We start from the raw sequence: 25,264 nt of genomic DNA on the forward strand, positions 1-25,264 counted from the left end.
GCCTCCGACACCGGAAACATCAGAGGAATGTATGATGGCATTAAGAGAGCTTTTGGGCCAACTATCAGGAAGATCGCCCCCCCCTCAAGTCTAAATCAGGGGACACAATCATTGACCAACACAAGCAAATGGACTGCTGGGTGGAGCACTACCGAGAACTGTACTCCAGGGAAAATGTTGTGACTGAGACCGGCCTCAATGCAGCCCAGTCTCTGCCAGTCATGGATGAGCTGGACGAACAGCCAACAAAATCGGAACTCAGTGATGCCATTGATTCTCTCGCCAGTGGAAAAGCCCCTGGGAAGGGCAGCATTACCCCTGAAATAATCAAGAGTGCCAAGCCTGCTATACTTTCAGCACTCTACGAACTGCTTTGCCTTTGCTGGGATAAGGGAGCAGTACCACAGGACATGCACGATGCCAATATCATCACCCTCTATAAGAACAAGGGTGACTGCAACAACTACAGTGGAATCTCCCTGCTCAGCATCGTGGGGAAAATCTTCGCTCGAGTCGCTTTAAACAGGCTCCAGAAGCTGGCTGAGCGTGTCTACCCTGAGGCACAGTGTGGCTTTCGAGCACAGAGATCCACCATTGGCATGCTGTTCTCCCTTCGCCAGCTACAGGAGAAATGCCATGAACAACAGATGCCCCTCTAAGTTGCTTTCATTGATCTCACCAAAGCCTTTGACCTCGTCAGCAGACATGGTCTCTTCAGACAACTAGCAAAGATCGGATGTCCACCAAAGCTACTAAGTATCATCACCTCATTCCATGACAATATGAAGGGCACAATTCAACATAGGCATAAACAACATAGGGGCCTCATCAGACCCCTTTCCTATCCTGAGTGGCGTGAAACAGGGCTGTGTTCTTGCACCTACACTGTTTGGGATCATCTTCTCCCTGCTGCTCTCACATGCGTTCAAGTCTTCAGAAGAAGGAATTTTCCTCCACACAAGATCAGATGGCAGGTTGTTCAACCTTGCCCATCTAAGAGCGAAGACCAAAGTATGGAAATTCCTCATCAGGGAACTCCTCTTTGCTGATGCTGCATTAACATTCCACACAGAAGAGTGTCTGCAGAGACTCATCGACAGGATTGCAGCTGCCTGCAACGAATTTGGCCTAACCATCAGCCTCAAGAAAATGAACATCGTGGGACAGGATGTCAGCAATGCTCCATCCATCAATATCGGCGACCAAGTCCTCAAGGTGGCCAACTTCCCCAGCATATATACCCTACTGAACCAGCGGCGCTCGAGATGGCTTGGCCATGTGAGGCCTCATGGAAGATGGCAGGATCCCCAAGGACACGTACAGCGAGCTCGTCACTGGTATCAGACCCACCGACCGTCCATGTCTCCGCTTTAAAGACGTCTGCAAACGTGACATGAAGTCCTGTGACATTGATTACAAGTTGTGGGAGTCAGTTGCCAGTGATTGCCAGAACTGGCGGACAGCCATAAAGGTGGGGCTAAAGTGTGGTGAGTCGAAGAGACTTAGCAGTTGGCAGGAGAAAAGACAGAAGCGCAAGGCGAGAGCCAACTCTGTAACAGCCCCGGCAACCAATTTTATCTGTAGCGCCTGTGGAAGAGTCTGTCACTCTAGAATTGGACTTTATAGCCACTCCAGGCGCTGCTTCACAAACCATTGACCACCTCCAGGCGCTTACCCATTGTTTCTCGAGACAAGGAGGCCAAAGAAGAAGAAGATGATTCAGAATTTGCATTAAGGATTTGGACTTGGGAACAAGTACCTCAATATCAAAATTTGAAGATAGCAAATTGGGGTGTATAGCTAGCACCGAGGAAGAATGCAAACAGATACAAGAAAACATTAGAAAACTTGCAAACTGGGCAGTAAAGCGACAAATTAAATTTAACATGGATAAATGTGAGGTGATGCACTTGGTATGAAATGTAGAAATGTGACTGTGACAAAGGTAAACTTTCCCTCCATCCTTATCGACCTGTCTGCAGCCTTTGGCATGGTTGACCACACCATCCTCCTCCAATGTCTCTCCACTGTCATCCAGCTGGATTGGACTGCTCTCACCTGGTTCCATTCTTATTTATCTAATCGTAGGCAGAGAATCACTTGCAATGGCTTCTCTTCCTGCTCCTGCACCGTTACTATTTATAATCTACATGCTGCCGCTTGATGACATCATGCGAAAGCACAGCGTTAGTTTTCACATGTATGCTGATGACACCCAGCTCTACCTCACCACCACTTTTCTCGACTCCTCCACTGTTGCTGAATTATCAGACTGATTATCCAACACCCAGGACTGGATGAGCAGAAATTTTTTCCAATTAAATATTGGGAAGACTGAAACCATTGTTTTCAATCCCCACTCCAAACTACGTTCCCTCAATACAGACTTCATCCCTCTCCCTGGCAGCAGTCTGAGATTAAGCTAGTTTGTTCACAACCTTGGTGTCACATTTGATCCCTAGATGGGCTTCCGACCTCATACTTGTGCAATCACTAAGACCACCTATTTCCACCTACGTAACATCGCCTGACTTCACCCCTGTCTCAGCTCATCTGCTGCTGAAAGCCTCATTCATGCCTTTGTTTCCTCTATACTTGGTTATTCCAATGTTCTGATCTCCCACATTCTACCATCTGTAAACTTGAGAACATCCAAAACTCTGCTGTCCTTGTCTTAACTCGCACCAAGTCCCATTCACCTATCACCCCTGTGCCCGCTGACCTACATTGGTTCCTGGTCAAGCAATGTCTTGAATTTAAAATTCTCTTCCTTGTTTACCAGTTCCTCCATGGCCTCACTCCTCCCTATCTCTGTAATCTCCTCCAGCTCCAAAACCCTCCAAGATATCTGTGCTACACTAATTCTGGCCTCTTGAGCATCCTCGATTTTGATCACTGCACCATTAGTGGCCATGCCTTCAGTTACCTAGGCCCCATGCTCTGGAATGTCCTCCCTACACCTCTCTACCTTGCTTCCTCCTTTAAGACATTCCTTAAAACCTGCCTCTTTGACCAAGCTATTGGTCGTCTGACCAAATATCTCCTTTTGTGGCTCGGTGTCATATTTTGTTTTTTAATACTTCTGTGAAGCGCCTTGGGATGTTTTATTACGTTACAAATGTGATATAATTATAAATTATTGTTGAAATGTTAACTACATCTTAGAAAATAAGAAACCAAAAGGGGTAGGAGAGTAAAGGATCTGGGGATACAGGTGAACAAATCATTAAAAGCAGCACTGCAGGTCAGCAAAGCAATTAACATGTTAACAAAGCACTGGGATCTATTTCTCGAGGTATAGTATTCAAAAGTAGTGAAGTTATGTTAAACTTGCATAGAATCCTGTCAGATTACACTTAGAGAACTGTGCTCAGTTTTGGCCTCCATACTATAAAAAAAATGTAGAAGCACTGGGGAAAGGGCAAAAATGAATTACGAGGATGGTACCAAACTCAGAGATTCCGGTTATTGGAAAAGATTGAAAGATTAAGGGCTTTTTTTCTGTTTAGACCAGGTGACCTGATAGAGGTCTCTCAAATTCTGAATGGATTGGACATTAGATGTGGAGAGAATGGTTCCACCTATGGGAGGATCTAAAACTAGGGGCCATAATTACAAGATGGTTACTAACAACTCCAATTGAGACATGAGAAATGTTTTAACTCAGGGTGGTTAGAATGTGGAAATAGTTGAGGCAATTAGTTTAGGGGCTTTCAAAGGAAACTAGACAAGTACATGAAAAAAAAGGGAATAGAAATATGCTGAAAGGCTGAGATGAGGGAGATGGAATGGGAGGAGACTCGTGGAGTATAAACACCAGTTGGGCCAAATGGCCTGTTTCTGTGCTGCATATTCCATGTAGGGACCTGGGTTCGATTCTGGGTACTGCCTGTGCGGAGTTTGCAAGTTCTCCCTGTGTCTGCGTGGGTTTCCTCCGGGTGCTCCGGTTTCCTCCCACATGCCAAAGACTTGCAGGTTGATAGGTTAATTGGCCGTTATAAAATTGCCCCTAGTATAGGTAGGTGGTAGGGAAATATATCGGGACAGGTGGGAATGTGGTAGGAATATGGGATTAGTGTAGGATTAGTATAAATGGGTGGTTGATGGTCGGCACAGACTCGGTGGGCCGAAGGGCCTGTTTCAGTGCTGTATCTCTAAACTAAACTAAACTAAACTAATTCTGTGTAAAACGCGACCTTAATGCACAAAGTGACTGGGGATGGTGTACTGTCAACAAGCAATGAATTCTTCTGCCATTGTGGTATGCAACAGAAATAATACTGACTCGCAACTGCTGCATAGATTACCAGCGTAGTGTTATTTAGCTATGGTTAAAAGAAGCAAAAATAGCACAGAAGATGAGATAACATTTTTAGTTACATTCATCTGGTCTGAGTCCAACATGATTTATTTTTGAAATTCTATGAGCGTTTTTGTCAGAATTCTTCAGCTGAGGTTATGGGTTGCGCATGAAGTATTTATTTTGTCTTTAACCACCTGGGCAATAATCTGCTTAGTTTTTATTGAATTTTTGGAGGCTGTCAGAAATATTGCTAAAATGGATCTTGGCACGTTCATTTAAACAAACACAGTGCATGTTTGCTGCACCAAGTTTCTGTCAGCTGTGATTTAGTGACAAATGTTAAGAGCTGAAGCCAGTGTAAATGTGCATCTACAGCTAGCCAGTTGTCGTTTCCTTTAGTCTTATATTTCTTCTAATTTTCATAACCATTTTGTATGGGACCAATGCCTTTTGAAATACAGAACCGAAAGTGAACACAAAACTATGAAGAACATCTTGTTCATGACCCTTCTAAGGTTAGAAGTGAAATTACAGCTGCAAGTAATCTAGTGGGGGTTGGGGGTATGGTGGTGGGATAGGGCAGGGCGGGGTTCATCCAGACCTGTTATAGCACCCATCTGATTTTCATTTCTGTTTAAATTAATGGGATTAAAAAAATCAAGTGGGTTCTATAAAGGGCAGCAGTCTGCTCTGCTAGTTTGGTGCTCAGCTGGTGAAGAGAAAAATCTATCCTATGGTCTCTAATCACCAGGGAGGTCCCACTGCACTCCAAAACTAGAGGTTATAATTATCTTGAAAGATTGAATAAGCTAAGACTCTTTTCTGTAGAAAAGAGAAGGCTGTGAGGGGTAACTTGGTAGAAGTCTTGAAAGTTATGAAAGGGTTTGATAGGGTGTATGTAGAGAATATGTTTCCTTGTGGGGAGTCCAAAACTAGGGGCTGTAAATATAAGATAGTCATTAATAAACCGAATACGGAATTCAGGAGAAACTACTTTACCTAGAGAGTGGCTAGAATGTAGAACTCTACCACAGGGAGTAGTTGAGGCAAATAGCGTTGGCACACAGCATAAACACATGAGGGAGACAGGAATAGAAAAATATATTGATAGGGTGAGATGAAGAGGGGTGGAAGGAGATTCATATGCAGCATAAACACCAGCATGAACCCATTGGACTAAGTGATCTGTTTCTGTGCTGTAGACTATGTAATTCTATGTAAAAGAGTGGCTGTCACTCTGGTTCACCCAGACTCTCTCTCAAATGTTTCGTACTGGCAGTGTGTCATTCCTAACCTCCATGTCCTTTATCACCAGAGTGATACCTCATTGGAAACTACAGAGAGGCCTCGCCGGAACACGCTCAGCAGCACATGTGCAATTTGCAGTAAACATGTTCATTTGGTGCAGAGATATCTGGTGGATGGGAAACTTTATCATCGCAACTGCTTTAGGTAAAGTGAAATGAAGGTCCAGGCTCCTTGCTGCAGCACCATTTGTTGCTGATATCTAAATTCATTTGCAGGATGCATAACAGCGAGAGTTAGTGGCTTCCTGCAATGAGACAGGCCTGGTTCAGCAGCTACACCAGCAATCATGAAGAAAATTAATAGTATATAAATCTCACTGACGTGTTATGTGTTAAAAGTTATCCTTTGTAGTTTTTTTAAAATTAGTTTTCAGGATATGGATGATACAGGCATAACACACTTTCTGCCAATTCATAGTTGCCCTAAGAAGGTGGTGGTGGGTGTTCTTGAACCACTGCAGTCCGTGTGGCGATGTTCCTCCCACAATGCTGTTAGGTAGGGAATTCCAGGATTCTGACCTAGTGACAGTGGAGAAACTGTGATATATGGCCAAGTCAGGATGGTGTGTGGCTTGGAGGTGATGGCGCTCCCATGATACAGCTACTCTTGCCCTTGATGACAGTGGTGATAGAGGTGCTGACAGTAACCTTCGTCTTGTAGATCGTACACACTGTGTCAGTAGAAGGGAGCGGGGATAGTGAGTCTAGTGACAGGGACACCAATCATACTGTACTGTTTAGGATGGTGTCAGGCTTCTTGAGTATTGCTGCAGTTCCACGCATGAGTGGTGAGTATTCCATCACACTCCTGACTTGAGCCTTGTAGCCAGTGGAGAAGCTTTGAGGGGTCAGGAGGTGAGCCACTCGTTGCAGAGTATACAGCCTCTTGAAACCAGGAGGTTGATTTGGTTGGCCGAGTTAAGCTTCTGGCCATGGTGACCTGCAAGATGTTGATGGTGGGGAACTTGCTGTTGATGTGACTGGGCTTTCTTTTACCTAAGATGGCCATTCCTTCATGTAAATATTACCTGGCATATATCAGTACAAGCAGGTTCTGCTGTAGACTGGCATAGGCTGCTTCATTATCAGAAGAATTGTAATTGGAGCTGAACACTGGAATTGTTAGTGAACAGTCCCACTCCTGATCTTATGACAGAGGGAAGGTCATTGAAGAAGCAGCTGAAGATGGCTTGACAGAACACTTCCCTGAGGAACTCCTGCAGGGGTGTCCTGGGGCTGTGTTGACTGGCTCCAACAACTGCAACCATCTTCTTTGGTGTCAAGTGTGAGTCAAACACTGGAGGGCTTTCCCTTTGACCTGCATTGGCCTCAGTTCTGCTAGGGCTCTTGGCTTATAGATTCAGATCCTCTTACCTCTTGTAAGGATCCTGGGTGAAATGAAATAAAGCAAGGTCAGCCTGGGTTCCAGTGTGAGACTGGAAAAAAATAACCTCAATCACCTCAGAGAGGGCACAGGGATGATTAAGAAATGTGTTGTGATTGGCATTGGTTTGGTCTAATCGTGACCACTGTTCTGAAACTTCTCAAGGGCAATTAGGGATGGGCAATAAATGCTGGCCCTGTCAGTGATGTGCACATTCCAAGAACAAATAAATTAAAAAGTGAAAAGCTTAAACATTCCACTTTCAGTGCTGATTTAAAAAGAGTTACGTATGGCAATAAAAGGCTTTGATGAGAATTTGAAAAAGAAAAGGTAACAATGTGATATATTAGGTTGAAGAAAAACAGCTTCTACCAATCTGAACAGGGCCGCTGGACTAGTATAAGAGGTGTTTTCTATAATGAGGGGTGAGCTTTAGGTTGGGGAAGTGGTTCTATGTTTGTTTTTGGAACAATGAATGATACTTTAATCCATTCGTGTTGTGTCCTACCTGATCATGGACTGGTGCATTATCTGCCATGCTGGTTTCATTATTTTTGTTCTCTCTTTTCTCTCAGGTGTAAAGAGTGTTCCAGCACTCTGCTCCCTGGAGCCTACAAACCTGGCGCACATTTGGGCTCCTTTGTCTGTTCACACCATCGAGGGCGGGTCACCGGTCAGCTGCAGCGTCCTCTGTCTGTTCAGACCCTGCAACCACACCATGGCTCTGCCTCTTTGCCTGCACAGTCACTTTCATCAGCTAGCCCACAGACATTAAACCATTCCCAGGTACCCACCGAAGGAGTAGGAAGGAATAAAAGCAGCCCACCATTAGAGACTGAAATAAATGAAGAGGAAAGTGGTGCACAGTCAAACACCCAAGTGCATGGTCTTTCCCTTTCGGTTAAACGGCTTTCTGCAGCCTTTTCAGTCTCTACTGAAAACAGTCACTCTACCACTGGCACAACACCGACTCAACTGGTGCTTTCCAACAGCTCCGGCTTCAGGGATACATCAAAGCCTGGAGTGGAATCTCTACCAGAGGAAGCGCTAAGATCGACGGACTCCGGTGATCCCAAAGAACAGTCTGAGCATGGCGTGGATGAGCAGCCATTGCCAGAGCTGCAGCCTGACTTGCAGAATTCTCAGACCGAACAACCGCAAGCAGCACACGTGGAGATGGGCCTCGCCACAGAGAATGCAGCAAGTACCAACACCTTGGAGACTCCAGGCAGCTGCACCGGTGAAAGCCCAGATACAAACCCGGCTTCAGTAAACAACGAAGCTTCTGACGAGAAGCTGAAGACACCTCCTGTTCCTGTTCCAAGGAAAATGATTGACTGTGCAACGTCACCCGTGGTTACACCACGTCCAGTACCTCGATCACGTATTAGTTCTGGTGGTAGTAGTGGAATAAGTGAAACATCTCTCCAGAGATCGGAGGGCAGTGCACTGGTAAATGGTATGTGATGCTTCTACAATAATAGCCAGTTTTATTGGTTCAGTACTTTTAATATGGGAAAATGTCCCAATGCATGTCAGAGTGAGGAAAAGAATGGATGCCAAGCTAAAGAACAAGAGTGTAGCAGATTTGCAGAAAAGCTTGGTGGAAAAAGTGGATTTTAAGGAAGGTTTTAAAGGAGGAGTGGTAGTTGCAGGATTAAAGGATCAAAATTCCCAAGGTCAGGGCCTAGTTGGCAGAAGCCACAGCTGCCAAGTGTGGGACAAAGTGAGGGGGTGCATAAGATGCTGTAGTTAGCGTACATGGTAGGGGTTGTAGGGCTAGAGGGGATCACACAGATGGGGTGGGGCAAGTCCATGCAGAGAATTAAAGATGGGAACAATATAAACCTAAGGCACTGAGCAACTGGAAGGCAGCAAGGACTTGAGTTTGAAAGGGCAGTACTCCACTTTCCCATTAATTCCATGAGCTCCATTTTTTTTGTTCATGGGATGTGGGCGTTGCTGGCTAGGACTGCATTTATTGCCCATCCCTAAATCCATCTTCTGAATAACCCTTCTGTGTGACAGTCGAATGCCTCCTGAAGGTCCATACATCTACTGCACGACATTGATTAACCTTCTCTATTACCTCATCAAAGAATTCAATCAAGTTAGTCAGACGCGATTTGCCTTTGACAAATCCATGCTGGTTGGTTCTCCTTGATTAACCCAATCCTTTCCAAATGTAAATTTATTTTATCCCTGATAAGGGTTTTCAGTAACTTCCCCACCACCAATATTAGGCTGACTGGCCTATCGTTTCCTGGTTTAACTCTCTCCCCTTTCTGGAATAATGATATAACATTAGCACTCTCCAGTCCTCCAGCATTACTTCTGTATTCAATGAGGATTGAAAGATTGTGACTAATCTGCTATTTCTACCTTTGCTTCTTTCAACAACCTGGGGTGCATTCCATCTGTACCACCAATTTGGTGACTTACCAACTTTCGGTAGTGATCTTTTTAACTCATTTTCTATCTATTACTGCCATGTCCATAACTTTTCTCTTTTAGTGTAATCTTCACATCATCCATGTCCTTTGTGAAGACAGATACAAAGTACTCATTTAATACTTTAGCCATATCCTTTCCGCTACATGAAGATTTTCCTTTGGGTCCTTAATAGGCCCAACTTTTTCCTTCGCTAGCTGCTTAGACTTTATATGTTTATGAAAAGTTTTAGGTTTCAATTTAATGTTGCCTTCTAATCTTTTCTTGTGACCGCTCTTTGCCCCTTTTCAATTCCTTCCTGTACTTTTCATAATCTTCCTGGTTATTAACTGAATCGTGTTCCTGACATTTGTCAGAAATCTCCTGCTTCTGTTTTATTTTAACTTTTGCTTCCTTTGTTATCCAGGGCAAATTAGCACTGGATGCTGAACCCTTTCCCGTCAAAGGAATATGCCCAGATTGTACCTGAACTATCTCTTCCATAAATGCCGCCTTCGCTCTGTTACTGCTTTAACCTGCAGTCGCCTTTTCTAATTTACCTGTGCTAAGTCCCTCCTTAAATCACTGAAATTAGCTCTTCCTCATTAAGAAATTATGGCCTTATTGGTTTTGATGTCTTTTGTGGGGAAGTTACTAGAATCTGTTATTAGGAACAGAATGACTGACCCATTGGACAAATAATAACTAATCAGAGAGCAAGCATGGATTTGCAATGGGTAAGTCATGTTCAACAAATCAAAAACTACTTGCATTTTTTGAGGAGGCAACTAGCAAGGTAGCTAAGGGAATGCCTGGGAATATTATTTGTATAGACTTCCACAAGGTATTTAAAAAATGTTCTGCACAAGAGATTGTTAACAAAAATGAGAATGTGTAGAATTGGAAGTAACCTATTGACAGGGAGAGGGAATTGGTTAGGAAGTAGGAGAGAGTAGCGATAATGGATGTGTAGAAAATTGGCGGTTTGTGCCTAATGGTGTTCCCCAGGGATCTGTACTGGGCCCTCAGCATTTCACTTTTTTATAAATTACTCAGATGAAGGAATAGAGAGCCTTATATTCAAGTTTGCTGATGGTACCAAGTTAGATGGCATAATAAATAATAAAGCCGGGAGCAGAGAGTTATGAAGAGACTAAATAGGTTAAATGAGTGGACAGAACTGGCAGATGAAATTCAATGTGGGGAAGTGCAAGGTCATCTACTTTCAACCTAAGAAAAATCGATCATTTTCTAAATGGTGAGAAGTTAGCAAGTGTGGAGGGCCAGAGAGATTTGGGGTTCCAAGTACTCAAATCACTTAAAGTTGGTGAACAGATTCAAAAAATAATTAAACAAGCTCCTGGAATGTTGGCCTTTATCTTAGGAGGGCTGTAATACAAAGTTATACTGCAGTCGTACAGAGCTCTGGTTAGACCGCATCTGGAGTTCTAAACTGCGTTCATTTTCGGGCACCACACCTCAGGAAGGATAATACTGGCTTTGGAGTAAGTGCAGCACAGATTCACTGGAATGATGCCAGGGCTATAAAAGGGTTAAATTATGAGCATAGACTAGGCTTGCATTCCCTCGAATATAGAAGATTAAAGGATGAGCTAGTTGCAGTGTTTAAGATGATAAAGGGATTTGATAGGGTAGATAGAAACTATTTCCTCTGGTGGGAGAATCCAGAACAAGGGAGCAGAACCTTAAAGTTAGAGCCATGCATTCAGGAGTGACGTTAGGAAGCATTGCTTCACACAAAGGCCAGTGGAAATCTCAAACTCTTTCCCCCACCCCCACTCCCCACACAAAAACCTGTTGAGGCTGAGGGTCAACTGAAAATGTCAAAACTGTGATTGACAGATTTTTGTTAGATAAGGGCATTAAGAGATGTGGAATCAAGGTGGATAGATGGAGTTAAGATACAGATGAGTCTTGATCTAATTGAATAAGGGAACAGACTGGAGCAGCTGAATGGCCTCCTCCTGTTTCTGTGTTCCTAACCAAGTTGCGGATTACTGCAAATAGCGTCACCGTCTTCAGCCACGGAGCTCGCCTACTGCTTTTGAATGGCTTTCTATAAAAAGTATTTTACTGTGTCCCTTGTGTATAACATTTAAAAATTTTGTTCCAGCCTTACCCTGGTATGCAGCAAGGCTTCATCGAAAGATATGTTAAAAGTACCACGTGTGCATGCATTTGGTGTCCACAGACACTCCTGTTGTCACAATCTTTGGGTCATTTTATGTCAGTGTTTAACATTGAAATTGCCGATGGAAATATTTGTAAAGAAAACTTCCAGTGTTTGTTGATGAACCAACATTGTTTTTACCTTTTCTCAGTAACTGATACTTTTAATGTCCAAAATAAGGTTTTAACCAAAATAAATTCAAAAAAATTTAATATTCCATCATATTTTGCATTTACTCATTGCATTGTCTTTTATGTCCTTTAATGCCTTCTTTAAAGTTTATACTTGAAAAAAATATAGAAAGACTTGCATTTTTATAACTTTATGACCTCAGGGTGTCTCACAGCTCTTTACAACTAGTGAAGTACTTTTGAAGTGTAGTCATTTGTTATAATGTAGGAAACATGCTAGGCAATTTGGGCACAGCAAGCTTCCACAACCAGCAATGTGATAATGACCAAGTAATCTTCTGTTGGACAGAAAAATATTGGCCCGGGCACTGTAAGTAACTCCCCTGCTCTGCGAATAGTGTTGTGAGATATTTTACCTCCACCTGAGAGTGCCTCGGCTAAAAGCCTTATCTGAAAGACAGCATCTCTGGTGCAGCACTCCCTCAGCGTACTGCACTGGAGTGTAAGCCTGGTGCTCAGGTCTCTGGAGTCACAATCTTGTGACTCAGGCAAGGGAGCTACCACTAAGCCACAATTGAACTAAAGGTCTAACCCTGTCTCAAAAGCTTGGGCTTTGACTGGGAATGTTTACTTCTGATAAGTTGCACCAAACGCACCTGTACATCCTGAAAACGTGCAGGTTGCAGAATTTCCTGGTGGTGATTAGTAGTTTGAGTTGGAGTAGCAGAATGTGTCCCCCAAAATTCTGTGAGGGTTTGAAAGTTTCTTTGCCTTTGTCCAAAGACTTTCAAACAAACTAACTGAAGGTTCAGTTCCCAGGGATGTATTACAGCATGTCTCCTGTAAAACTATTAACAGCTTTTCCATGGCGAAGGGTCCAGTTATGCACCCACTGTGATCAGCACAATGGTGATTAGCAGCGCACAATTCCTTGTCTTTAGTCGAAAAGTTGACAATTCATTAGCCAGACTTTCTCTTGGAGCTTAAGCAGTTGTAAAATTAAACCTTTGGGAGCTGCATAAAGAGTGATTTTTTTTGAGCATTAAATAAGACTTTTGTTAATGGTATTTTGTTTCTTGCCGTCTGTATTAATAGCTGAACCTACAGCGCACTAGTTCCTTTAGCACAAAGCCAAGATTGAAGGCAGGGAAAGCATGGACGGTATTCACTGATAGAAGCTGGTCAAGGGAGGGACGGTGGCGTAGTGGTAATGTCACTGGACTAGTAATCCAGAGGCCTGGGGTAATGCCCTTGGGATATGGGTTCAAATCCCACCGCAGCTAGTGGAATTTGAATGTAATTAATAAAAAAATCTGCAATTAACAGCTAGTTTCAGTAATGGTGCCATGAAACTATCATCGATTGTCGTAAAAACCCATCTAGTTCACTAATGTCCTTTAGGGAAGGAAATCGTCCGTCCTTACCTGGTCTGGCCTACAATGTGACTTCAGACCCACAGCAATGTGGTTGACTCGTAACTGCCCTCTGACATGGCCTAACAAGCCACTCAGGTGTTGGGGCAATTAGGGATGGGCAATAAATGCTGGACTAGCCAGCGACGCCCGCATCTCATGAATTTTTTTAAAAGAAAAGAACTATTGGGTTGTTGGAGCCTGTTCTAAATGGGATCAGGGACTTCTGGGTCCCCACCTCCCCAAGGCTGAGAGACACTGACCGCCCCCATGCTGTCAGATCCCAACAATCTCCAAGTCTTGCAGGTTCTTATACTTCCCAAAGCTTGTACGCCCTTCTCCTCAGCCCAATGAACCCCAAGACCTTCCTCCCCTTCCCAATGTCACCCTCTCCACCAGCCCCCCCACCGAACCCAGGCTGCCTTCTCTGTGCTCACCAGCTGTGTTTCCAGTGCTTCCTGATTTCCCTGTCAATGCTCCCAGATTATGAGGCATCCTTCCCCAATAGTTCCAGATCAGAGGACCTCAGTCCCACCGATCCCAGTTCCTAGAATCTGCCTTTTTATTCTCAGACCACTGTACTATAGTACTGCCAGTACCTCATGATCCATAGTAATCCCAGACTCTGGGGTTCCCCCACCCCCACTCATCAATTAGTGCAAGAACCCAGGCTGAACAAAAAGTTTCTTATAATCGACAAACTATTTTTATAAAACTTCTGACTCATCATCTGCCATCAAGAGATGATCCAGTTTTAATTAAATAGAACCATGTTGCAGAGTAGGGTGTAACTATTGCATGAATCGCTGCCTGGGAAATGGGAGCTGCTGTTTTTAAGTGGTGACGACCAAGTTTTGTTGAAGTCTTAAGTGAATGACAAGCAAACTTGGCTTATGCGGGCTGAGCTAGTTCTCCATTTTTGCACGTATCATTACCTATTGTAAAGTGATCACAAAGTTATCGTCACTGTATGCAGTGAGTCAGGCTTCTGTCTGTATTCCAGAACAGTGCCCCCTCTCACCCTGTTTTAAACAGCTTTAACGTTGAAAAATATACTTCCAGAATTGCAACCTAACAAGTCATTGCTTCAAAGATAGCTTGCAAAGTACTTTGAGACTTTTCCTCTTATAGGATGCTATTCAAGTCAGTGGAAAAAAATGATAGGTGTAACCTTTCTGTTTTAATATCAGGATAGACTGAATGGGCTGGGCTGTATTCTCCACAAAAAAGTCTGAGGGTGACTTAAAGGAATTCTTTAAAATTACAAAAGGGATGATAGGTTAGATGCAGAGAAGATGTTTTCACTTGTGGGGGAAACTGGGGGCATAAATATAATCACTAATAAATCAGGAGAAACTTCTTTATCTAGGGAGTGGTTAGCATGTGGAACTCTGCATAGCTGAGGCAAATAGCATAGGTGCACTTAATGGGAAGCTAGAGAAAGAAACAGAAGGATATGGTTGATAGGGTTAGATGGAGTAGGGTGGGAGGAGGCTCGTGCAGAACATAAATATTAGCATGGAACTGTTGGGCCGAATGGCTTATTTCTGTGCTGTAACTACTATATAATTGTTTTAAAGGAAAGGCACAGGAAGATTCAATGGAATGATTCCAGGAATCAGTGGTTAGAGTTATGAAGAAAGATGTGAAAATGTGGAACCTTTTTCATTGAAACAGAGAAGGTTAAAGGGAGATCTAATAGAGGTTTTCAAAATTGGGAGAGGGTAAATAGTTTGGAATAATTGGCACTTTGGTAATGAGCGGAGACTAAAGTTTATCATTCAAAGTATGAAGGAGAAAGTTAGAAGGAATATTTTCAAACAGAGGGTTATTAAAGATGGGAATGTTTTACCACAAGATAATATTGAAGCTGTGACTAGAACATTGTTTACTATGGAATTTGATAAGGATTTGAAAAGGAAGAATTTTAAAGGATACAGGGGAATGAGATTACTGCACACAGCTAAAGTTAAGAGAGCTGCACAGACACTGGCGTCTTTCTGTGCGATCATCTCAATGATTCTGTGAGAAGTTTCAATGTGATGAGGTGCTGTATAAATATAGTTATTATTTAGAAAGGACAGTGTGTCTCCAGATATGTTGAAACTGCTGTGTTTCAGATTCTTGTGGGATCATTATATAAACTTCTGTTAATGAGCTGACAGCTTGTTTGTGGAATAAGTTTATAAATAGAAGCAAATGTGTGTCTGAGCAAGGCCTTAAATAGAGTAGAACTGTGAAGGCACCTGACCTTTGCATGAAACAAAGTGCTTAAAGAGGGTGTGGTCATTTTCTCTGGGATAAGTTGGTCATGTGATCCAACATTCCCAAGCCTACAGTATTTGAGCTAAAAGTCAGGGACAGGGGAATTAGCAATCTGTAATCAGTACTCTGCTGCAGTACACAGCTTAGAGGTCACTCTTAAATTGGCCTAAGTATAGGAATCTTTGTTGTATTTGTACTGGAAGTGTCTGTTTTGTTCAGGCTGTTAAGCTTGCTTTATGGAGGAGTTATATTTTTCTTTGGCCTCCTTGTCTGGAGAGACAATGAGTAAGCGCCTAGAGGTGGTTTGTGGAGCTACTAAGAGGAGTTATAATTATTTTCTAACTACATAACCTTGTTAAAAACAAAAGAAAGACTTGCATTTATATAGCACCTTTCTCACCCTGAGGGCATCCCAAAGCGCTTTACAGCCAGTTAGGTATTTTTGAAGCTCAGTTAATGTTGCAATATGGGAAACACAGCAGTCTATTCGTGCATAACAAGACCCCCATGAGCAACAATATGATAATTAGATAAACTGTTTGTGATGTTGGTTGATGGATTAGCATTGGCCAAGGCACCAGGCTCTTCAAAATAGTGCCATGGAATCTTTTCCATCCACCTGAGGGGGCAGACATGTAATGTCACCTGCCTGTGCATGCAGGACCTGGGATGAGGTACTACCTGTCCAGTGTCGAACCCCCTTTTGAAAAATTGGAGAATCTCCTGTGGCTGTACATGTGAGATTCTAGTACACAGTTCCTAAAGCAGAAGGGTTTCACTGTTACAACTGGGTCACCTGATCATAATGGGCAAGGTAAACTCCTGATTTTAGAGGATATGGGTCCACTTTCGAGAGAGCCCAGTGACACTGAGCCTGAAAGAATCTCTAGACCAGAGCTGAAATTTGTAACCAGTGGGAGTTAATGCTGTTTAACTTTACAAAGGTGATTTGGGTGGAGAGGAACTTCCAAGTTTTTGCAGTCACTGTTATGAAACCCCTTGTCATTGTTTGTTAACTCTCTCCAGCAGAAGCTTCAATCATTTCTTTTGCCACTTGTTTAGGAGGATTGACTGAGCAAACTACACCAGTACCAAAGCCACGCGACCGACCGCAATCCCTTACGGAACGGTAAGTGTCTGTGTACAGGTAGGTTAGCCAGGCTCTTTCACTGTGCTTGTTAGAAAACAGATCACATCATTAAAATGAACTGGACTTTATAGCTGCAGGAAGAAGGCCACGTACAAGGGGCAGGAAAGCTGCAGGGAACAGGGCATGTGCAGGGAGTAAGGTGCTGTGGTCAGTTAATATGATACACTTAGTAAGCTTTATTTTATCTGGTAGGTGACTGTTTGGTGCTTCAGTTTAGTCAATGAGATCTCTTCCTTGATGACTTGATGCTTTCACTCACTGAATCGATGCTTTGTACGTGGAGAAGGTCCAGGTATCTGCTGCTTGCTCAGGCCACCTTCAGTCACTCTCCGAACATGGGAGTCTGATCAGCTCCTTTCTGGATTTGTTTTTTATATTTGTTTGTGGAATGTGGGCGTCGCTGGCCAGGCCAGCATTTATTGCCCATCCCTAATTGCCCTTGAGAAGCTGGTGGTGGTGATCTGCCTTCTTAAACTGCTGCAATCCTTGAGGTGTAGGTACACCCAAAGTGCTGTCAGAAGGGAGTTCAGGGATTTTGACCCAGCGACAGTGACGGAATGGCGATATAGTTCCAAGTCAGGATGGTGTGTGGCTTGGAGGGGAACTTGCAGCTGGTGGTGTTCCCATGCATCTGCTGCCCTTGTCCTTTTAGGTGGTAGAGGTTGCGTGTTTGGAGGATGCTGTCGAAGGAGCCTTGGTGAGGTGCTGCAGTGCATCTTGTATAAAGTACACACTGCACTGCCACTGTGCGTCTGTGGTGGATGGAGTGAAAGTTGAATTTGGTGGATGGGGTCCCAATCGGTGGGCTGCTTTGTCCTGGATGGTGTCGAGCTGCACCCCATCCAGGCAAGTGGAGAGTATTCCATCACCCTCTTGACTTGTGTCTTGTAGATGATGGACAGGCACTGGGGAGACAGGAGGTGAGTTACTCACTGCAGAATTCCCAGCCTCTAACCTGCTCCAATCATTGCGATTTCCTGAAATGGATCTTTTGGGAAGTGGTGCTTGCCTCAGTTTTCTGCTGCTGTATGGCATTTCATTAAGTGAGAGCTGAGACTGTGCGTGTTGACAGGCTATTGGACTGGGGCAGAGGCTGACAACTCAACCTGATCCTGCCCTCTCCTGATATCCAAAGTAGCCTTTCCTGCAGTCATCACTGGATAGTGATCAGGAACAGAAACCCTGACTTCCCCCCACTTTAGCCCCAGTGCACAGAGGAACAATTCAGTTCATCAAACCTGTTTTGCCATTTTGTTCTATTTTTTGATCCCAACTTCTTGCTCTCTCTCCACATCCCTTACATAAGTATCTCTCACTTTTAAAAGCCTGAATTCTTTCAGTACCTTTGGCCATTTAGAGCAATACACCCCACGTCCTGCTCCCTGTGTGGACTCCCTTTTAGCTGGCTTAGTTCACCATCTTAGCACATTGCCCACATCCTAGAACCACATGCAAGCACTGATCTGTTTACCAGGCGAGTGTGTCACAGCCACTGCAGTAGCCAGCAGTGATTTCTAGGCTGGACTTTCCAGCCAGGCACTTTCACAGCTCCAGGCTACAACTTTCAAACAAATCTGCTGTCTTGAGCTTCGCTGCTCAGACTGTTAGGATTAACTGAGGGCTTTCCAGTAACAGACAGGAGCATCAATTTTCCCACTATTGTGTCCTTTTCGTGTTGTACTTTTGATTCATTTGCAAACTGGCTTTTTCACAGCACAGGAACAGAATAGCCCATGGGTTAGAGCTGTGTTAACATTCAAACTTCCAAAAACGTTTTGTGCACTGTCCATTTCTGTGCTGGCTACCTGTAGGGTGCGCCCATTTGAAGAATCAGCATCTTAGCAGAGTGGGGAGCAGGTGAAGGCCTCTCGCTTTCTGTGATAATGGAGATGGACCTATTTGGTCCAAGTGCAGAGAGGGTGGAAATCCAGTAGACAGGGTGAGAGACAGAAGAGGAATGAAACTAACTCTAGGCATCCACCTTTTGAAGCATGGTGACAAATATTGTATACAGTACCCTTGTGGCGTTGGCTGCAGCAGAGCTTGTGTATTGTCCAGATGAAATGGAATGTCAGAGAAACCTAGAGCACTCTTCCTTCAGCCCAGGTAAGAACAGGAGCACTACAAGCCACTGGCATGACGCTGCCAGTTTACAGTGAATCCTGTTTGAGACTTGATGACAAGACAGGAAAAGACTAGCTGGTTAATCGAGCGTGTCCCATACAGTTGTGTTTCAATTAAGCATCATGATCTCCAAGGACCCCAACCATGTCACCTCCTGGGAGAGTTCTAAAAACACAACCTGTTCAAGGACGTTCCTTCTCTGACCACACTGAAGGTAATATCAGAGTGAATTCCAGGAAGCCACAGGGAACATGAGTCACATCACCCAATACCCAACACCCAACCTTCCTTCTGTACGTCATCACATCAGCCTCAGACAGAGGCTTGTACACCTAACTTGAACTATGGCAGCAAATTCATACCCACTGTATTAGCTGGCAACTTGTTTCAGAGATTCAGTGGCTCTGAAAAGAGAAATCGCCTGGCATCAAATATAGATATATACTGACATAACTTGTAAACATGTTCCTGGTACTCCCTTACCTATCTAATTTACATAATCTACACAGGCATAGTCAAGTCCAATCATTATATTAAATATCTCAATCAAATCTCCTCAAAGTCTTTGCTGTTCTAGAGTAAAAAACCCCAGTTCTCCGCCTATTGTGATAACTAAGAGCTTTTAAACTGGGGACCAATGTAGTGGCCCCTCTGAACCTTTTCCTGAGCCTCTATATCACTCACCATGTGAAGGGGCCAGGATTAGATTGGCTGGGGTATGAAGGAAAAGAGGTTGAAGGGATATGGAAACAGGTTGGGTAGAACTATTTGCTCACATGGAGGATAAACACATGGACCGGATGGGCTGAATGGCCTGTTACTGTATTGTAACTTTTATATATATATATATATATATATATATAGTATTCCAGAAGAGGTCTAACCGAAGACGTAGACAAGCACATTATGGTGCTTTCTGTTTATATTGGATCATCCTAGATTACATCTTAATACTCTTATCAATCCTTATATAGCTTTGTGGTACTGATCTTGAACCTTTAGAGACTTGTGTGTTGTAATACCTGGGTCTCTTTCCCACTCAACAGACTTTAGTTTGGAACCCAGAATGCTATATACATGCTCGTTGTTATCCCTACCCAAATGCATAGCACTATATTTATTGATGTTAAACATCATCAGTCAGGCCTGGCCCACTGCATCTAGTGTTAGATGGTTCCAAGCCAAGTGAAAAACGAAACTAGATGCAGATCCTTTTCTGGCTAGTTAGTTTATTCACAGAATGCAGCATTACACACCTTTGCCTTCTGTTCACCAACCCCACCTTGTGTCCAGCAGGCTCTCGTTATATTCACATCACCCTTAATTTAACTTTTCAGTTGTTTACCTTCAACATAATTAACCATTAACATCTAATTCTGATCATGGTAGTTTTCTTCTCATCTAAGGTCCTAACACTCAAATCCTTGTATCATCTGCAATCCAAAAACTTGTGGATTGTTCCCCCAATGGCTTCAACCAGATCATTGGTAAAGATGGTGAACAGCAACAGTCCCAACCATATCCCTGCAGGACTCGACCAGTAACCAGTTTCCATGCAGAATAACTGCCCTTAATAACAAAGAACAGTACAGCACAGGAACAGGCCATTCGGCCCTCCAAGCCTGCGCCGATCTTGATGCCTGCCTAAACTAAAACCTTCTGCGCTTCCGGGGGCCATATCCCTCTATTCCCATCCTATTCATGTATTTGTCAAGATGCCTCTTAAACGTCGCTATCGTACCTGCTTCCACCACCTCCCCTGGCAGCAAGTTCCAGGCAGTCACCACCCTCTGTGTAAAGAACTTGCCTCGCACATCCCCTCTAAACTTTGCCCCTCGCACCTTAAACCTTTGCCCCCTTGTAACTGACCCTTCCACCCTGGGAGAAAACTTCTGACTATCCACTCTGTCCATGCCGCTCATAACTTTGTAAACCTCTATCATGTCGCCCCTTCACCTCCGTCGTTCCAGTGAAAACAATCCGAGTTTTTCCAACCTCTCCTCATAGCTAATGCCCTCCAGACCAGGCAACATCCTGGTCAACCTCTTCTGTACCCTCTCCAAAGCCTCCACGTCCTTCTGGTAGTGTTGCGACCAGAATTGCACGCAATATTCTAAGTGTGGCCTAACTAAAGTTCTGTACAGCTGCAGCATGACTTGCCAATTTTTATACTCAATGCCCCGACCGATGAAGGCAAGCATGCCGTATGCCTTCTTGACTACCTTATCCACCTGCGTTGCCACTTTCAGTGACCTGTGGACCTGTACGCCCAGATCTCTCTGCCTGTCAATACTCCTAAGGGTTCTGCCATTTACTGTACACCTCCCACCTGCATTAGACCTTCCAAAATGCATTACCTCACATTTGTCCAGATTAAACTCCATCTGCCATTTCTCCGCCCAAGTCTCCAACCGATCTATATCCTGCTGTATCCTCTGACAATCCACATCACTGTCCACAACTCCACCAACCTTTGTGTCAACCGCAAACTTACTAATCAGACCAGCTACATTTTCCTCCAAATCATTTATATATACTACAAACAGCAAAGGTCCCAGCACTGATCCCTGCGGAACACTACTAGTCACAGCCCTCCATTCAGAAAAGCACCCTTCCACTGCTACCCTCTGTCTTCTATGACTGAGCCAGTTCTGTATCCATCTTGCCAGCTCCCCTCTGATCCCATGTGACTTCACCTTTTGTATCAGTCTGCCATGAGGGACCTTGTCAAAGGCTTTACTGAAGTCCATATAGATAACATCCACTGCCCTTCCTTCATCAATCATCTTTGTCACTTCCTCAAAAAATTCAATCAAATTAGTAAGACACGACCTCCCCTTCACAAAACCATGCTGCCTCTTGCTAATAAGTTTGTTTGTTTCCAAATGGGAGTAAATCCTGTCCCGAATAATCCTCTCTAATAATTTCCCTACCACTGATGTAAGGCTCATTGGCCTATAATTTCCTGGATTATCCTTGCTACCCTTCTTAAACAAAGGAACATTGGCTATTCTCTAGTCCTCTGGGACCTCACCTTTAGCCAATGAGGATGCAAAGATTTCTGTCAAGGCCCCAGCAATTTCTTCCCTTGCCTCCCTCAGTATTCTGGGGTAGATCCCATCAGGCCCTGGGGACTTATCTACTTTAATGTTTTGCAAGACACCCAACACCTCTTCCTTTTTGATAATGAGATGACTGAGACTATCTACACTCCCTTCCCCAGGCTCATCATCCACCAAGTCCTTCTCTTTGGTGAATACTGATGCAAAGTACTCATTTAGTACCTCGCCCATTTCCTCTGGCTCCACACATAGATTCCCTTCTCTGTCCTTGAGTGGGCCAACCCTTTCCCTGGTTACCCTCTTGCTCTTTACATACGTATAAAAAGCCTTGGGATTTTCCTTAATCCTGTTTGCCAATGACTTTTCATGACCCCTTTAGCCCTCCTGACTCCTTGCTTACATTCCTTCCTACTGTCTTTATATTCCTCAAGGGATTCGTCTGTTCCTAGCCTTCCAGCCCTGACGAATGCTTCCTTTTTCTTTTTGACGAGGCTCACAATATCCCGCGTTATCCAAGGTTCCCGAAACTTGCCAAACTTTTCCTTCTTCCTCACAGGAGCGTGCTGGTCCTGGTTTCCAATCAACTGACATTTGAAAGACTCCCACATGTCAGATGTTGATTTACGCTCAAACAGCCGCCCCCAATCTAAATTCTTCAGTTCCTGCCTAATATTGTTATAATTAGCCTTCCCCCAATTTAGCACCTTCACCCGAGGTCTTATTCTTATCCACAAGTACCTTAAAACTTATGGAATTATGGTCACTGTTCCCGAAATGCTCCCCTACTGAAACTTTGACCACCTGGCCGGGCTCATTCTCCAATACCAGGTCCAGTATGGCCCCATCCCTAGTTGGACTATCTACGTATTGTTTCAAGAAGCCCTCCTGGATGCTCCTTACAAATTCTGCCCCATCCAAGCCCCTAGCACTAAGTGAGTCCCAGTCAATATAGGGGAAGTTAAAATCACCCACCACTACAACCCTGTTACCTTTCCATCTTTCCAAAATCTGTCTACATATCTGCTCCTCTACCTCCCGCTGGCTGTTGGGAGGCCTGTAGAAAACCCCAACATCGTGACTGTACCCTTCCTATTCCTGAGCTCCACCCATATTGCCTCGCTGCATGACCCCTCCGAGGTGATCTCCCGCAGTACAGCTGTGATATTCTCCTTAACCAGTAATGCAACTCCCCCACCCCTTTGACATCCCCCTCTATCCCGCCTGAAGCTTCTAAATCCTGGAACATTTAGCTGCCAATCATGTCCTTCCCTCAGCCAAGTCTCTGTAATAGCAACAACATCATAGTTCCAAGTACTAATCCAAGCTCTAAGTTCATCTACCTTACCTGTTATACTTCTCGCATTGAAACAAATGCACTTCAGACCACCAGTCCCGCTGTGCTCAGCAACATCTCCCTGCCTGCTCTTCCTCTTAGTTTTACTGGCCTTATTTACTGGTCCCCCCTCATTTATTTCACTTGCTGTCCTGCTGCTCTGGTTCCCACCCCTTTTGCTTATGAGAATGCAGCCAATTCTTTATCCATCCAACTCTCCAGGTCTCTGATAAATTAGCCCCTTGTGGCATCTTGTCAAAAGTTGTTTCAAATAACAATTTAAATAGCATATTTAATGTAGTAAAATGTCCCAAGGTGCGGAGCAAGAGCAATGTCCGCAAACAACGTTGAAGAACGTTAGGGGAATAGGACAGATGACCTAAAGCTTGATCAAAGAGGTAAGATTTCAGGAAAATGTTAAAAGGAGAGAGAGAGAGAGGAGGAGCAGTTTAGGGAGGGAATCCAGGTATCAACTAGGCTACCTTCATCCACCAACCTATCAACTGCCTCAGAAAATTCAGCCAGGCTGGTGAGATGTGACTGTATTTGTAGAAGTCATGTGAGAGTCTTAGCTTTTCTCTGTCCAGGTGACCTTACTGAATATCTCTAATGATCCCTTCCAGCAACTTGCCTACAATTGAAGCTAATAAGCCTGTAATTTCCTGGTTCTGGTGTTGATCTGGAACCATAGAAAAATTACAACACAGAAGGAGGGCATTCAGCCCATCGTGTCTGTGCCGGCTGGAAAAAAACTAGCTGCCCAATCTAATCCCTTCTAATCACCCAATCTCATCACCTTCCAAACCCGCAGCCTCTACCACCTTGAAGGACAAGAGCAGCAGATGCATGGGAACATCACCACCTGCAAGTTCCCGTCCAAGTCACACACCATCCTAACTTGGAACTATATTGCCGTTCCTTCACTGTCGCTGGGTCAAAATCCTGGAACTCCCTTCCCAACAGCACTGTGGGTGTACCTACCTCACATGGACTGCAGCGGTTCAAGAAGGCAGCTCACCACCACCTTCTCAAGGGCAATTAGGGATGGGCAATAAATGCTGGCATAGCCAGTGATGCCCACATCCCATGAATGAATAACAAAAAAATCCCACCTTCCAGCACTTGGTCCATAGTCTCGCAGGTTACAGCACTTCAGGTGAATGTCAAGGTACCTTTTAGAAGAAATTAGGGTTTCTGCCTCCACCACCGTTCCTGGCAGTGAATTCCATGAACCCACCACCCCCTGGGTGAAAAGGTTTTTCCTCATGTCCCCTCTAATGCTTCTACCAATCACCTTAAGTCTGTACCCCCTGGTAATCGACCTCTCCGCTAGGGGAAACAGGTCCTTCCTGTCTGCTCTATCTAGGCCCCTCATAACTATGTACACCTCTATTAAGTCACACCTCAGCCTCCTCGGTTCTAAGGAAAACAACCCTAGCCAATCCAATCTTTCCTCATAGCTGCAACTTTCAAGCCCTGGCAACATTCTTGTAAATCTCCTCTGCATTCTCTCCAGAGCAATTATGTCCTTCCTGTAATGTGGTGACCAGAACTGTTTGCAATACTCCAGCTGTGGCCCAGCCAGCGTTTTATATAGTTCCAGCATTACATCCCTGCTTTTGAATTCTACACCTCTGCCAATAAAGGAAAGCATTCCATATGTCTTCTTCACCACTCTATCTACCTGTCCTACCACCTTCAGGGACCTGTGGGCATGCACTCCAAGGTCTCTCATTTCTTCTACCCCTCTCAGTATCCTGCCATTTATTGTGTATTCCTTCACTTTGTTTGCCCTCTCCAAATGCATTACCTCACACTTTTCTGGATTGAATTCCATTTGCCACTTTTCCGTCCACTCAACCAAACTAATGATATCATTCTGGAGTCTACAGCTATCCTCTTCACTATCAACTACACGGCCAATTTTTGTGTCATCAGCAAATTTCCGAATCATGCCTCCCACATTTAAGTCCAAATCATTAATATATACCACAAAGGTTATCCATTTTGGTCGGAAGAATAGAAAGGCAAATTATTATCTAAATGGAGAGAAACTTCAGAGTGCTTCAGTGCAGAGGATCTGGGTGTCCTCGTGCATGAATCGCAGAAAACTAGTATACAGGTGCAGCAGGTAATAAGGAAGGCAAATAGAATTTTGGCATTTACTGCTAA

General features: G+C 44.1%; 1 protein-coding gene across 1 annotated transcript in view; it reads left to right on the top strand.

Annotated features, from left to right (window-relative positions):
• Positions 1-25,264, top strand: part of micall1a (MICAL-like 1a) — a 182,658-nt gene that overhangs the window by 55,798 nt on the left and 101,596 nt on the right. Inside the window, exons 5-7 of the mRNA XM_068019331.1 lie at positions 5,619-5,755; positions 7,570-8,453; positions 16,486-16,552. Of these exons, the coding sequence (XP_067875432.1) occupies positions 5,619-5,755; positions 7,570-8,453; positions 16,486-16,552 (1,088 nt within the window). The remainder of the gene's footprint in view (positions 1-5,618; positions 5,756-7,569; positions 8,454-16,485; positions 16,553-25,264) is intronic.

The sequence above is a fragment of the Heterodontus francisci genome, chromosome 41 (genome assembly GCF_036365525.1).
Source record: "Heterodontus francisci isolate sHetFra1 chromosome 41, sHetFra1.hap1, whole genome shotgun sequence".
NCBI classification, from domain to species: Eukaryota; Metazoa; Chordata; class Chondrichthyes; order Heterodontiformes; family Heterodontidae; genus Heterodontus; species Heterodontus francisci.